This window comes from Aulonocara stuartgranti, assembly GCF_965226115.1.
Source record: "Aulonocara stuartgranti genome assembly, chromosome: 16".
NCBI lineage: Eukaryota > Metazoa > Chordata > Actinopteri > Cichliformes > Cichlidae > Aulonocara > Aulonocara stuartgranti.
Genome location: NC_138952.1, coordinates 19,955,780 through 19,970,358, shown reverse-complemented (window position 1 = coordinate 19,970,358; position 14,579 = coordinate 19,955,780). Strand labels below are relative to the sequence as shown.

General features: G+C 38.8%; 2 protein-coding genes across 3 annotated transcripts; one reads left to right on the top strand and one right to left on the bottom strand.

Moving 5' to 3' along the window:
• The first annotated feature begins 628 nt into the window (after positions 1-628).
• Positions 629-5,457, top strand: pdzk1 (PDZ domain containing 1). Its single transcript, XM_082509071.1, has 8 exons — positions 629-729; positions 1,623-1,832; positions 1,929-2,142; positions 2,915-3,247; positions 3,332-3,528; positions 3,609-3,833; positions 3,916-4,242; positions 4,950-5,457. The coding sequence occupies exons 2-8, from the start codon at positions 1,626-1,628 to the stop codon at positions 5,001-5,003; spliced, it is 1,557 nt and encodes a 518-aa protein (XP_082365197.1). The 5' UTR covers positions 629-729; positions 1,623-1,625; the 3' UTR covers positions 5,004-5,457.
• Positions 5,458-7,048: 1,591 nt separating this feature from the next.
• Positions 7,049-14,220, bottom strand: LOC309691430 (Golgi pH regulator). Of its 2 annotated transcripts, none has more exons than XM_082509073.1 (14): positions 13,886-14,220; positions 12,610-12,669; positions 12,389-12,492; positions 12,199-12,305; positions 12,013-12,114; positions 11,694-11,814; positions 10,429-10,509; positions 10,227-10,336; positions 9,951-10,039; positions 8,823-8,915; positions 8,579-8,674; positions 8,048-8,137; positions 7,891-7,956; positions 7,049-7,497 (listed from the first exon to the last, which is right to left on the bottom strand). In XM_082509073.1, the coding sequence occupies exons 2-14, from the start codon at positions 12,634-12,636 to the stop codon at positions 7,291-7,293; spliced, it is 1,293 nt and encodes a 430-aa protein (XP_082365199.1). In that variant the 5' UTR covers positions 12,637-12,669; positions 13,886-14,220; the 3' UTR covers positions 7,049-7,290. The 2 variants fall into 2 exon arrangements, with proteins under 2 accessions (XP_082365199.1, XP_082365198.1); XM_082509072.1 differs by having other exon boundaries at positions 13,959-14,220.
• Between the last annotated feature and the right edge of the window lie 359 nt (positions 14,221-14,579).

The following is a 14,579-nucleotide window of genomic DNA, read 5'->3' as shown; positions in this document are numbered from 1 at the left end:
CCTCCTTTTGTCCAAACTATAAGCAAAATGTTAATATCCACATTGTAGAAACTGTAAAAATAAATTTCCTCCTCCAGGACACAAACTGAAATTAGCTTATTAGCACAAGTGCAAATGAAACAGATAAGTGGGCTCGATAGGCAGGCGAACTCAAAACTCAAAGTAACTGAACAACTGGGAACAGGTTCTCCAAAAGAACCAGCTCTTGATCCTCATCTCTAGTGATTATATTTACATTACATGAAATGGCTTTTTAAGTACTATTTCATGCAAATTTATTGACCTTTTTGCTATAACACAATTTAGGTAATTCTTTGTCAAGTTTTAATAAGAACCCATCCTTTTTTTTCTTTCAAGTAAAAATTAAATTATGCATTTTTGTAGTCATTTCACAATACGGTGTTAGTGATTATAACTAAAATTTCACAATGCTGTAATAACTGTGTGTGCTGCAATGATTGTACATTGTTTTTTTGCCACCTGCATTTTGTACCTTTGACCACTAAACAGCTGACTGCCCACCTTGTAACGCATCTGCAGATATTTGTGAGCCTAGAAACTGTTAAATAACTCAGCCTTTAGGCTAACCTTTGGCCTGTCAAAGTCCCTGAAGGGGGAAGGAAAAGGGGCAGGAAGGAGGAGGTAGACAGGTTAAAGATACATAGATAACAGCTAAACAGTAACAGGTGAGCTCTCCTTTGAGATTCAGACGCCAGGAGAGACAGGCTGGTGAGTATATTATAAACACTCAACTACGCTGTATGTAATTTTTCAGAGATCGTGTAGTTAGTTAAAATTTTTCAATGTCACATTCAAAACTAGATCTATGCTATCTTATAAATTCATTTTAAGAATAATGGAAAATGTTGTCTGATGAGTGTTTCTTGAGGGTGAGCTGTGTTGCTTGTGTTATAGTAAACTGACACAAGATATTACTGAGATTATAGACATAAATTTGTAATCTCAGGGCTCTTATTAATTAGATACCGGATCTATAAACAATGTGATCTTTAAGATGACACTTTAAGATTGCATTCAGTGCAAACATAAATTCTACACACTTAAATCTAGAACAGGTAAAAACTAAATGTAAAGGTATAAGGAATACAAACAAAAAAATTATTTTAACCTGCCTGCTTAAATAAAGTCGTTGGTTTTTTTTGCCATTATTTGTTTATTAAGCTACATTATTGGCTGAATAAATAAGCCAGTACATGTGCACACACAGACCTTCCTGTATGGGAATAACAATCCAGCAAGAATTGCAGCAGAAGTTCTTATTGTTCATTCAAAGTCCAAGCTGCTTTTTTATAGAGAGTCATCACCACTGTCAGCTATGTTTGCTATTAACCATTAACTTCTGTTGCAAACCCAGCATGAAAGGTTAACTGTAAGATTATTGATCTGAAGCAACCCTCCTACTGGTCCTTAAGGTCCAGTAATAGTTTCTACTCTACTTATATATTTAAAAGACCAGAGGCAGTAACAATACAAAGGGTGGCGGGAGGTGTTAAAAAAAGAAGATATGCCTGTAAGTCAAGCATTAGTAGTGACAGGTGTATTTAATGTCATGACTTTACCACTGTGATTGTCATGTGTGTGCTTTTCACCTTTTTTGTTAGGACATGGCTGGGTACAAGCCACGGGTGTTTACCCTATCCAAGAAACCAAAACAGACATTTGGCTTCTATCTGAGGGTGGAAAATGGCGAGGAGGGTCACCTGATCCGCTGCTTGGAAATGGGAGGTCCAGCTGAGCTGGCTGGCATCAAAGACGGAGACCGCATCCTCCGGGTCAATGGAACATTTGTCGATGAATGTTCGCATTCTGAAGTGAGCAGGATGCAGAAATACTGCAGTGCATTAATCAAATCAATAACAACTCTTAGACCAGTTCTGCTGTGACAAGCATCTTTTTTTCCTGGACAGGTGGTGGACCTGGTGAAAAACAGTGGAACATCTGTCACATTTCACATTCTCGATGAATCCTCCTACAAGCAAGCAAAAGCCCAGGGAGTAAACCTTTCCAACCCTGGAAGCAAGCCAGTTGCCAATGGAGTGGAAAAACATCGTCTAAAACCCAAACTCTGCTACTTGGTTAAGTCCAGCTCAAGCTTTGGGTTTTCTATTCGCTCAGTTGAAGGTAAGGAGAGGATGCAGGGACTCCCAATTCTGAGTAAGTGTTAGAATAAAAAAGGCCATAGGAGGACAATTTATAGTAATAAAAGCCATTTGACGCTGGACAGTGGAAGTTTAGATTTGCTAAACTCAAATGACTTAACTTTGGAAGTACCCATTTATATGACACTTACAGTGGTTCCATCTAAAAGCGTATTTATTTGCTAATAGAGCATTTCCTAATGCCTCATATGTATAGTAGTCAATAAGGCTTGAAAACAGTGGCTAAAACCAGAACTAATCATGATAGTGTTGAAGGGAGCTTAAGTATCATTACAGACTTCTGTCCAGCTATCTATTTTATTCCACTTATCCAGTTCAGGCTGTGCATGACCCTATCCTTGCTGTCCTCAGGCAAGAGGATTCACCCTGGTACGGACAACAGTCTGTTATAGTCCAGTCACAGAAATAGTTAGACAACCATGCTCATTCATTATAGACTTTTATGTGATTTTCTTTGGGAGTCACCTTCCACATGAAGATTTAAAGACCTTTGCAACGATTTCACTTTTCAGACCTGGACTTTATATCTAACTTGTTGCAGTGTTTTCTGTGCACTTATCTTTGAAAGGTATTTCAGTAGTAATAGATACAAAAAAAATACTATCACAAATTAAAATTAGGATTTTGGTTAAACTTCAAAAGGGATGACTTTTTTCTTTTTAGTCTGTAGAGAGCTATCAAGAAAACTGTTCAATTATGTTTAAAAAAATTCCTTTTTTTATCATCATGTCCAGGTGAGCGTGGACTTTTCATGACAGAAGTGACCCCAGGAGGCACAGCTGAAAGGGCAGGGGTCAAACTCAGTGACCGTCTGGTGGAGATCAACGGGGAAAACGTAGAAAACATCACACACGAAGGAGCAGTGGACAAAATTAAACGGGCAGGCAGCCATATCATGTTCCTACTGGTCGACGAGGAAACAGACAAGTTCTATCAGAAGACTCATGCAAAGATTGGCTCGTGGTTAGCCACAACAAAGCACCTCCCTCAAGAACCACGCATCATCAACATAACCAAAGGATCTGATGGATACGGCTTCACCCTTAGAGAGGAGCCCAATCAAGCAGGCATGATTATAATGACTATGTTTTGTAGATTATACTGTCCAAAGAAGGCTGCATTTTAATAATGTGCTCCATGACTCCATGCAGGACACTTCATCAGGGACATAGAGAGAGGCAGTTCAGCAGAAAAAGCGCGCCTGAAGGAAATGGACAGGCTGGTGGCTGTGGATGGCAGAGATGTGGAGAGCTGCCGCCATGAGGAGGTGGTAGACAGGATCAAGCAGAGTGGCAACAAATGTTGCCTCCTAGTAGTGGACAAAGACACAGACCAAGTGTATAAGCTGGTGAGCCAGGGCGCCAACATCTTGTCTGTTAAGTAATCCCTGTAGGTGGTCTAAATTATATCATGTTGTATCATTCACAGGGGAAAGTTCCTCCTCTGCTTTTCTTGGAGGAGATGAATGATTCCAACTCACCACCCAGTTACAAAGAAGCTGTTAACTTACCCATTCCTACAAGATCAAGCACGCCTGCTGCAGAGAGGAAAGAGGAACTCAGGCCTAAACTGTGTAAACTGGAGAAGACCTCAGATGGCTTTGGCTTTCATCTAAATAGCATCCAGGGAGTGTGCGGCCATTACCTTCAAAATGTAAGGCTTAAAATAATGTCCACAATTTGACCATTGACACTTTAAGCACAACTGATAAGTGATAAGACACACTGTGTTCCAGGTGGTGAAGGGTGGAGTAGCTGACAAGGTAGGCATGGAGGATGATGACATTGTGGTTGAGGTGAACGGGGTGAATGTAGAGCAGAGCCATCATGATGACGTGGTGAAGATTATCCAAGGCAGTGGGAATTATCTGGAAATGTTGGTGGCTAAAAAGAGCGTCTATGAAAAGCTCAAAGCTCAAGGAGTGCCTATCACACGCCAGCTCCTCGGGGAAACATCTTACGCTCAAGTCCACAGTGCAAAAACTCCAGAAGCCAGCAGGAAGGAGAGACTGGAGGAAGAGGAAGCAAGACCTACAACCCCGACTGAACCAGAAAGACAGAGGGTGAGAAGTAGTTTCTAATTGTTTCGAAAACATTCATAGTCCCCAGAGAATAAATACTGGCTCTGAGTAGCCCCTGGGTTTCCTTTTAGTGCCACGGCGAGGTTTACAAGGTTTGGGGTAAATAATTCGATGACTGGATGAGAGGAAACTTGTTCAGACATCCATCTTTTCCTCAGAATTCAATTCAGTTTTATTTATATAGCACTAAACAACAGTTGCCTCGAGGCACTGTAAGGTAAAGACTCTACAATGCAGAGAAAAGCCCAACAATCAAACAAACCCCTATGAGCAAGCATTTGGCAAAGATGTGAAGAAAAAAGAACTTCCTTTTAACAGGAAGAAACATCTAGCAGAACCAGGCTCGGAGAATGGCAGCCATCTGCTGTAAGGAAGACAAGACAAAGAATGAACTGTAACATTTATCTGACACTGATGATGACCAAATGCCTTTAAAAAACGTCATTCCCATCATCGTCAGCTGTACTCTGTGGCTGCTGTTTGCATGCTAACACACCAAACTAGGATCAGGAGCATAGTAAACATTAAATCTGCTTGTACTATAACCGCAGAATTTTGGCCTTGGTTATAGTATTTTCATTTGCTTGATAAAATACCTCTCATCACCTTTTCTCAATCATCTCTGAACTAAAAACATACAGGAAAAAAGCTCATTGTCCTTAATAACGTCTGTGTTTTCTCTTATTTAGAACTCATCCGTGTCATCATCTTCGTCTACAGAAAGCATTGATGAGAGATTGTGAGGAGCGACCTGAAGGACCCCTCTCCTGATTTGGCCTAATTTGATGTTGATCTGTTTCTTTTTCTTCTGTTTATTTTAACCAGTCAGCTTGGCTTCTCACAAAGACTTAATATCAAAAGATTTTTTTAAGTTGACAGAAACAATAGGACATGAAGTGAAGACTTCAAACTTACTGTCAAAATCTGAATCATCGCAGAGTAGCTGCTTCAACTGTATGACATGGCTGAGAAAAACATCTTTGTGAATATCGAGAAATTTCAGGAACGTTTGCCCAACGATCCTTTGAACTGCCTTTTGATGAGTGTGTTTGCGGAGATGAGTAATATCCTTCCTACTATGACTAGCACAGCACCGAGAATGAACACAATATTAATACTGCCAGTAAACACTGCGACCTTTAATGTATTCTTTTTTTCTCCTGCTTTTAATAAATGTTCGAAATATTTAAAATTTAATTTGCTGTCTGATTTATAAATAAATGAAAAGTTTTTGAAACACGAATAAACAAAGGTGTGATCTGAAAAAAGATCAACTTCATGAATATATTTTTGTTGGCAGCTAAAAACAGCATATTTGTCAAAACTTACAGCCACTTCAGGATGTGGATCACAAGCGGCATTTTGATCTTTTCATTGGAAGAAAAAAAGAAAGATCCAAGGACGGAGGCTGCTTGTGTCATCCGAGAAGCTTTTGGCCTCGCATGGTTATTAAATGTGGATGTATACCGATAAAAGAAAATGATTTGTGCACACTCTGTTTAGAGGAGTGAGAGACCACAAAGTCTGACCCCACTGGAGCAAGAGGTTCTGGTAGATGAGCATAAAAGCAGCAAAAACAAGTGAGGGATCTAAAATTATATGTCATGAAAAAATCCTTCAAATATGCTTTCATACTAAAACATGAGGAAAAAAGAAACCCAAAAGGTAAAGATATTTAAATGTCAAATATATATGTGTCCATTGTCCGATTAATGAGCTTTTCAAATATTCTGATCAAGCAAGCTGCACACCAAGGAGCTGAAACAAAAAAAGGAAAATACAATAAATTCAAATGGGTAAATGCTAACCTACTTTCAAAGCAAATGTGAAAAGGGGGAAATTAATAAAATATATATATTCAACCGAGAGAAGATCAGCTGGGTCTGACTTGAACCCAGCTGGAAAAGTCAGCCTGTCCACCAAAATATTTATCAGCTGATTTTCAAGAGTATAGCAGGTGGCCTTCTCCTTCTTTGAAAAACTGGCACGTTCTATCAGTGTTTTTTATTTTTAAAAGGTAAAGTTAACTCACTGGATATTATTGTTATTGCATATTCAAAAATATTTTCTTCATAATTATTTAAAAGCAAGGAGAAGAAATCACACCTTGGTTTGCAAATATGTGGTAGTAATACATTATATTTATTATTCCCTCCCAACTAAAGTGGTATCTCCCTAACAGCAACGACTCACAGTACACTCGAGGATCGTGACAATCACGCATCATTCTCCCCACTTTAAATGCTCCTGGTATCATCAGTGTACCATGCAGCCAGGGTTGTGCAGTGATCTGCAGTTTGAAATTTAATCTTTATGTCATTTATAATTAACAGAAAGCATGGTGGTGCAACGGTAAGCACTTTTCCCTTACAGCGAGGTCAAATCCACCAGGTCGCCGAGGCCTTTCTGAGTGGAGTGTGCATGATTTCCCTGGTTGCGTGGGTTTCTCCAGGTACTGACAGCTAACTGATAGTTCTAAATGGCTGTTTGCCACTATGCGTTAGCCCTGTGATAGACTGGCCGCCTGTCCAGCATGTACTCTGCCTCTCACCTAAGACAGCTGGCATAGCCTGCAGCGACCCTGAATATGGTATATGCATAATCGATGGATGGTAATTTACAATAAAGTAAAAGGAGTAGGTGTGGTCTTAGTATGCTGCTGTGGCAAATAATATGGTGAACAGGCCCCAGGTCAGCTCCAATCATGACAATGAAGAAAGAAAAGAATGTAGTAAACAAATGAAACAGTGTTTGTATTTTCAAATAGAAAATCAAAAAAACCTAATAATAATGTTCTGTAAATACTTTAATTTCAAGAGGGTCCAAGTTCAAAGTTGTTCTCTTAGCCCCAAAAGGTCCCCAAAACTTATTCCTCAAAATCCACCATTCCTGATTCAGGAAAAGGCAGTCCAGGTAAATATGTCCAACATATACATATAAAATAATGTAATTTTGGATATCTCTAAATTCCAAATTTAAAAGTTAGCCCATGCATCACAAGTCCAAAGAGAGGTGATGTACTTCAGGAGATCAGAGTGCCATGTGTTTTTCTGGTGCCTGCTTGTGGGCCAGATAAAGGAAGAGGATGCTGGACAAAGCGCTGACCAGGAAGATGACATCAAACCAGCGGTGATAGAAGTTGAACTGCAGCTCTCCCAGAACCTCTGTCACAATGGAGCGATACTCCAATGGCATGCTCATACGCATCAGCAGCACAGATGACACGAAATACATCCCCTATTGGATTGAGATGCACAGAAACGTCTGATTGCCAAATTACAGTTACAGACAATTTGATTCAGTATAACTTGTTATGCAATGTTTACAATCTTACAACTCAGTCTCATGTTTACAACCACAGGTTATTGCTGGTATTTAAATCAACACCGGCAAGTGGAGGCTAGTGCAACATGGAAACAATTGTGTTTGATGTTTATAGACATATTTTTCTATATATTTTTAATTTAATTTTTACATTTTATTGAGGAACTGTGTGGATTTTTTTCTTTTTTGCACAGAGAGAATTGCGCCTCAGTTTCATTGCTACGATGACAACAAAGATTCAGATTCACGGTCATTTGTAGGCTGCAGGTTTTCTTAAAAACATAGGCGTAAGGCAGACACACTCACCATGATCTGAGCGAGGACAAGCACAATGACATTGGAAGACTTGCTGCTTGATATTGCGTAGAAAAACTAAAAATAAGCAGCAGAAAATGTTTCATTAAACTGATCATGAGGATCAAGATGAACTGCCTAAAAAGACCTTATGAAGTGACAGCTTTACCTTGGTGAGGGTGATGAGTAAGCCACGTATCGACGTGACGATGATTATTCCCACCAAGATGAAAGAAATGTGTTGGGACCAAAACTTGACCTGAAAAGTGAGAAAGACAAAAAATCAATAAGAAAAATAGTGGCGTGAGAAATAGTGCAGGCAAAAACCAATAAAAGATTTTATTTTGTAGCCATTTATTCATTTAAATTCAAAAGTGACTCCAAGGATCTTTAATTGTGAACTGTGAGAACTCAAAAAAATAATGAGCATGATCAGAGTTCTTGCAGAAAACAAGTCTACATGACATATGACATTGCTGCAGGTCTTGTGTATTACTCATGTTATGGGGACATATTTACACAGCTAAATTATGGAGACGTGTCTGGAGAACAAAAAAAGGCCCCATAACATGAAATTTCAGTAAAAAAAATTCATTTTTAAACATTAAGGTAAGACAAGTATTGTTTATGTTTGGGTCGAGTCTTATGAACTAATCGAAACACAGCTTTGTGTTTGTGAGTGCATGGGTGTGTGTCTCACATCAAACTGAATGCCCAGGTAGTTCACCGTAATTTCAATGCCCCTCGTCACTGGATCCGTCTTTCCCACTCTATCAAACACTATGTTTATAGTGGCCTATGATTACAAGAAGAATAACATTTTATTACATCTAGTGCAATAAAGATACACAGTGACAATTATTATGTAACCAAAACTATGTATGTCATTATGAATGAAAAAAAAACAAAAACAAAGCCAGAGTACATTATGTGAATATTCTCACCATGAAGATTTTCCACACACAGTAGATGGAAAAGAAGTAGCCAAGGAAGTTAAAGTATTTTCCCTGGAATGTCTTTGAGTACTCAATTCGCTCCTGCAGATAAAGAAAGGTGGTGTTAAAAAATTTGCAAATCATTTACCCTACATACAAGAAAAGGGCGTAGTGTGTATAAATAAATGTGTCTATAAAGGCAGGATGTGCTGTTATGGTGTCAGAGTCCTCTTGGATTTAATCAAAACATTCAATTAAACAATGGTTTCTATGGAAAACACAGGCATGCATGTCGCTTTGTGCTTCAGACTAAACCTTACCTGCTTAAATCACAAAAATAACAACCACACTTGCCACGTTATTAACATTTTAGAATCAGCATTTTACAAGGAGTAGTGGTGTAATCCTCTATATGGTGGACAGGCAATGTAAATGGTTCACATCATGCTAGGGACTCATGCTAGTGCATATGTTATAAGGACCCTGATATGTTACAGATCAATAACTAAGCTTAACAGAGTAATGATGATGATAGCTGAACAGCTATTAAGTCATAACATGACCTGAATTCTTTACTTGATACTTACTGAAGAATAAGCAAGAGTGAAAAGGGACCTGAATACTGGACCTGGTTTCAGCAAGAGTCCAGCTAATATTTCAGACAGATATTTGCTGATGTAAAAAATAAGATATTCCAATACATTGGCAGACTCACTGACTCCATTTGTTATGGGTAGTTATTAATTTACTTGCTCAAGTTTTGCCCAACTCTGCCCAGATCAGTTCCCAATATGCATGCTCCCACCAGAGTGGTTGGAGAGTGCCCTCTGGTGGGCAAACTATGCAGCATCAACAGTTGTAGCAAGATTGAAGGGTGTTTCTCCTCTCTTGTATAGTCAGTCAATCAGCTGTTGCAAGTGCCAATACAGATACACCAGCAAATAGCTAGTATCAGATCATACTAGTGGCCCACTGATAAATCGGTTGGGTTCTAATCAAAAGAACAGAAATCACAACTGAGATGGGATGTTCAACTTGTTATAGATGAGGAATTTTAAAAATATATAAAATAAATTAGAGAAGGTCTCCAAAGTCCACAGCAAAGTGTGCGTGTGATCACACACGCACACTTGTTACCTTAGTGGCTTGGAGGTCTACGGTCTCAAGAAAAAGCTGCCGACTCAACTCCTCAAGAGCGTCAACCTCCTGCTGGACCAGAGAGAGGTCTGGAGAAAGAAGTCAAGGATGACTACAAATATTTAAGCCCACTTAAAATGGAGATATTCAGTAACAGCTGAAAAATCACAGAAATTAGGCTTCAAATAAGTTACAAATCCCGTCATGTTGCACCACGTAAAACTGCTGTGGCAACCCCGTGTGTCAAGTTTTATTCATTATAGGCATAAAGGATACTTTCACTGCCCGTTTGTGTCGAGGTGACACTCTTGATCATGCCCCAGAATCCTGTCTGTTTGTTCTGGTCTTCCCCACGCTGGTACATCTGCCTCCGGGTCATAGCAATTCTTTAAAAATAGTTTTAAAAAAAAAAAAATCTATGAAATGCGACACAAATATGTTTTTGTAGTTTAAGAAAAAACAAAAAGTCTTTTCTTACCGTTTCTTTTTGCTGACAATCATGTCCATAGTCTGAAGCAGCCGTCTCTCCAGAGCAAGGATGTCACTGTCTGTTACATTTCTATGAACGCAACAAAAGCACAAAGCATAAAGGCAGTGTCATCCTTTGTTTGAGTTCTGCCATGAAAAAAAGATAAAAGTCAGTATGATAATCAGTGAGACTCAGATTAATATAATGCATGATTACAGTCATGGTAAAAAGAATGTACAGCCTATTTCAATTATCAGGATATTATAATAATAAAGCCGTCTGGCTAGCAGGCTCTAAAATTATTTAAGAACAAACCATGATGTGACATGTTACACTGTGTCACTATTTCACAAAACTAAGACAAAAACATAGAAGCAGTGTGAAAAACTAAGTATACACCATGATGCAACAGCTTGTGAAACCATTTTAACAGCAATAACCTCAGTTAACCGTTTCCCAGTTTATCAATCCCACACGTTTGTGAGACTGATAGACGGGGAGTGGGTCTCCTATGCTGAGTATGAGTATGAGGCGTTTGTGCTAATATGCTCTGTTTAGTTTCTGCTACACATGACACTGTTCAATATGACCAAACATCTCCACTCCAAAGATGTCTTGTGGTTTCTTCACATACAAACCAAACTCATGCTGCCACGTTCCTTTTAGAGCAAAGTGGCTTTCTGAAAACCCTCCAAACCAACCGCAATTCTTCAGTAGAATCTGAGATATAGCTCTTGGTGTTTTTAGTTTCTCTGAGCGTCGCACAGTCTGACCTTGAGGTGACTTTGTTGGGATGTTTACTTCTGGAACGATTGGCAGCTGTCTTAAATGTCTTCCGTTTATGAGTAATGTTTCTTGCTGTAAATGACAGCTATATAAGCCTTCCCAGATTGACAGGCAGTGACCATTGTTACTGTAAGATCACTGCAGATATCTTTCCTCCTTGGCACTGTTTTAATACACACCCGAATGCTCCAGACCGGCAAACTGATCTGCTAATGATCGCTTAATCAAATGCATTTGATTATCAGCACCTGGCTGTTACTTTCCCTCTTAATTCCTATGGAAGAAGTAAGGGTGGGCTTAGTTTTTCAAACGCTGCTTCTGGATTCATCCATCTTTGTTAAATAAATCATGACACTGTGTAATGCATCATATGCTGTTGTTTAACAGAAGTTGTATTTACCTCATTTTAAGCCCTGCTAAAAATATACTTTCTGTTTCACATAGCATAGCTGAAAGTGTTGTCAGAATACACTCACAGTGGAGCTTACCTGAGGAAGTAGGACATGTAGGTGTAGGGACAGTTGACGGCACCAAACCCAGACAGCAGAGCCATGAGAGTGACTCCGATCACACCAACACGACTGATTAGCTGCTCAATGGATAAAATCCCTAACACAACCCCCCCCACAAAGCATCAGACTGAAGCATCACAACTCTTCGCTTGCCCTTCAACACTCTTTCCAAAGTACAATATTAGAGATGGGACCTCTGTATTTAAAAAAAAAAATTATAATGTTTGAAATACTCTATGTAGTGTGAGAACATAAAAGTGACTGGTGGTTAATAAAGTGAGCTATGTGCACTCACCATGTTTCGGGCTCAAGATGGGGAATGGATCTCCCAACTTCCAGAAGAAATACATGAAGGTAAACCACACCATACAGGCAAAAAGAAGCCGCTGTCTCTGCACTGCTCCGAGAGATGTCAAACAGTTTAAAAAACTTTAAGTGATAAAATCTGATTTTTTTTAGTGGGCAAAAGTGGCGAACTTACATAGGCGGATGTTGCTGACAACAAAATAACCAATGTAGAAAGGCACCACAAAGATTAGAACCAGCAGAATCACGTAGAGATTCAGCTTCCAGTGGAAATACCTGGAACTGTTGCAAACACATAAAGGCTCACGTCTTTCATTGACTGTAAGCAACAAAACACACTAAAATCTCACAGAAAATACACCAACCTGCTGCTTAAGGCACCCAGAATCTCAAAGATAATGAGCTCAAACATCGTGCATGAAAAAGCAAAGGTGACAGAGAAAACCACCTGGACAACATAGTGCCGCACCTGCACACAAACAAAAACACATTTAATTAATTACAACGCAACCTAAACGCTTACATTTTTCTTATTAGATTTATTATTATCCATCCTGGTGATAATTTGTAAGTAAAGACACTGTACCTCATAGTCTTTGAACAGCTGCCGCATAAAGAACAACCAGCCGAAACCAAAGAACAGAACCTGTGTGGAATAAAGTGGGAGGTATGTGCATACCATCAAATTTCAGCTTATCAGAGCTAGAGATAGTTTGATGGATTTGTTCGAATAAATATGTGCTTAAGTTAAATACGAAAGCATGTCTTCAGCTTCAGGTTTCTGGTATAGGTGCCCGTTCACTAGCTAATTCTCACATTATCACAGCTTACTGGCTATGAAAATGTCCAGTAAGCTGTAGGATCACTGGGATCAATGGCAGTTCAAGTTCTCTTTCCCAATTTGCAGCCCTACACCAAAAATGCTTATCACCTATTTGCAATCAGGTGTTGTGCCAAAAAGTGATCGTCTGCCAAAAACTGTTTTTATATGCCAAGTCATCCTGAGCCTCAACATTCCTGTCACAAGCCAAAATCAGGTTTTGGCAGTGACTTTTATAAATCCTTTATTTATCAAGTAAGAAAAAAAAACACTTAAAAAAAAGAGTAATCTGACCAAGAGGACAGCAGAAATTACAACATATATAACAATAGTTCAGGAAACATATTTCAAGTGTCCAAAAGGGACTGGCTTGGTTATAATGTAGGTACAATAACACAGAGTTATGAAGATACTTGAAAAACTGGTAATTTTTAAAGTTTCTATATAAACCCTTTACAAATCCTGTTCACTAAAGTCAATTTACAAATATAAGTAAAGACATTACACTTAAAAAACACATGGAAACATTGGAAATCAGTTTTTGGCACAACATCGGTCATGGATTTCCACCCACCTTACAAAACAAGCATTCATTCTGCAACAAGCAAATCCAACATTCACAAGTGTGAAGCTGACGAAACTCAGCTAAACCTACTTGTAGAGTGTGAAACTACATAATCCACAAGTTCTCCTGCACAGCAAACCTACTGTATTTCTATCCTCGCAATTCACTAGGAAACAGCCTGAATGTTCTTTTGTTAAAATCACCATGTATTAAAGTACACATTAAAGTACTCAAGGGATGTAAACATTCTCTCAAATTGTACTCTCAAAGCTTACATTTTAGTAAAGGCGCTTTTGCTTAGGTAAGACAACAACTTGTAAGTTGTTGTTATTCTTCTGTTAAATGAAGTTATTTACAACCACAACTCGATATTTAGCAAGGTCTGTACCATCTGTAAACTAGCACCAAGCTAACAGTCTTCAAAATGCGTTTTCGGTGTGATATTGGGAGGATACACTTGAGAGTCAAAGCTTAGACCTGTCACTGCATGTCCGGGTGTACGAAGTTAAACACGAGTTACTACCAGTCGACTCTTCCAGCTCAGCATTACCTGTGAGGTGAACATAATGACTGAGTCCACTAGAAACGACATGATGACAGTTTAGTGCGTCGAAAACTAACTGAGCATGTGTAACTGGGTCGAGCACAGCTTCCGTTCACGCTGACATGATAGAAACTCTCCGATCTGAATGCAAATTATTCGTTATGTCGTTAAGAAGCGCATATTTGGAGCAACTGTTATTAAACTGTTATCTTAAAGCAACTGCCCGCGAAGGGACGTCACCGAGATGACTCCTGCAAATACACTTCCGTCTCACAGTTATGACGTCAAAAACAAAAAATAAATTTCGCCAGAAAGTATGGTTTTCATTTTGTAGCAAACCGTGAACGTGGCTATATTATATACATTTATCAGAAATGTAATTTATTTTACAATTGTTGTTTTTTCCATATGTAAAAACGTAGACGTAAAAAAATAAGCGCAACAAAAACGCACTTCTTACTTTATTTTACTTCAATGCGAATTATTTATAAATATCATTTATTTAATCATTCATTCACTTTTTAATACCTGGGGACAAATTTAGAGAGGCAAGACTGGGATGGTTTTGGGTTGGACGTGTGCAGTGGAGGGATAGTGGAAATACTGGGAAAAGTATGCTAACTGTAG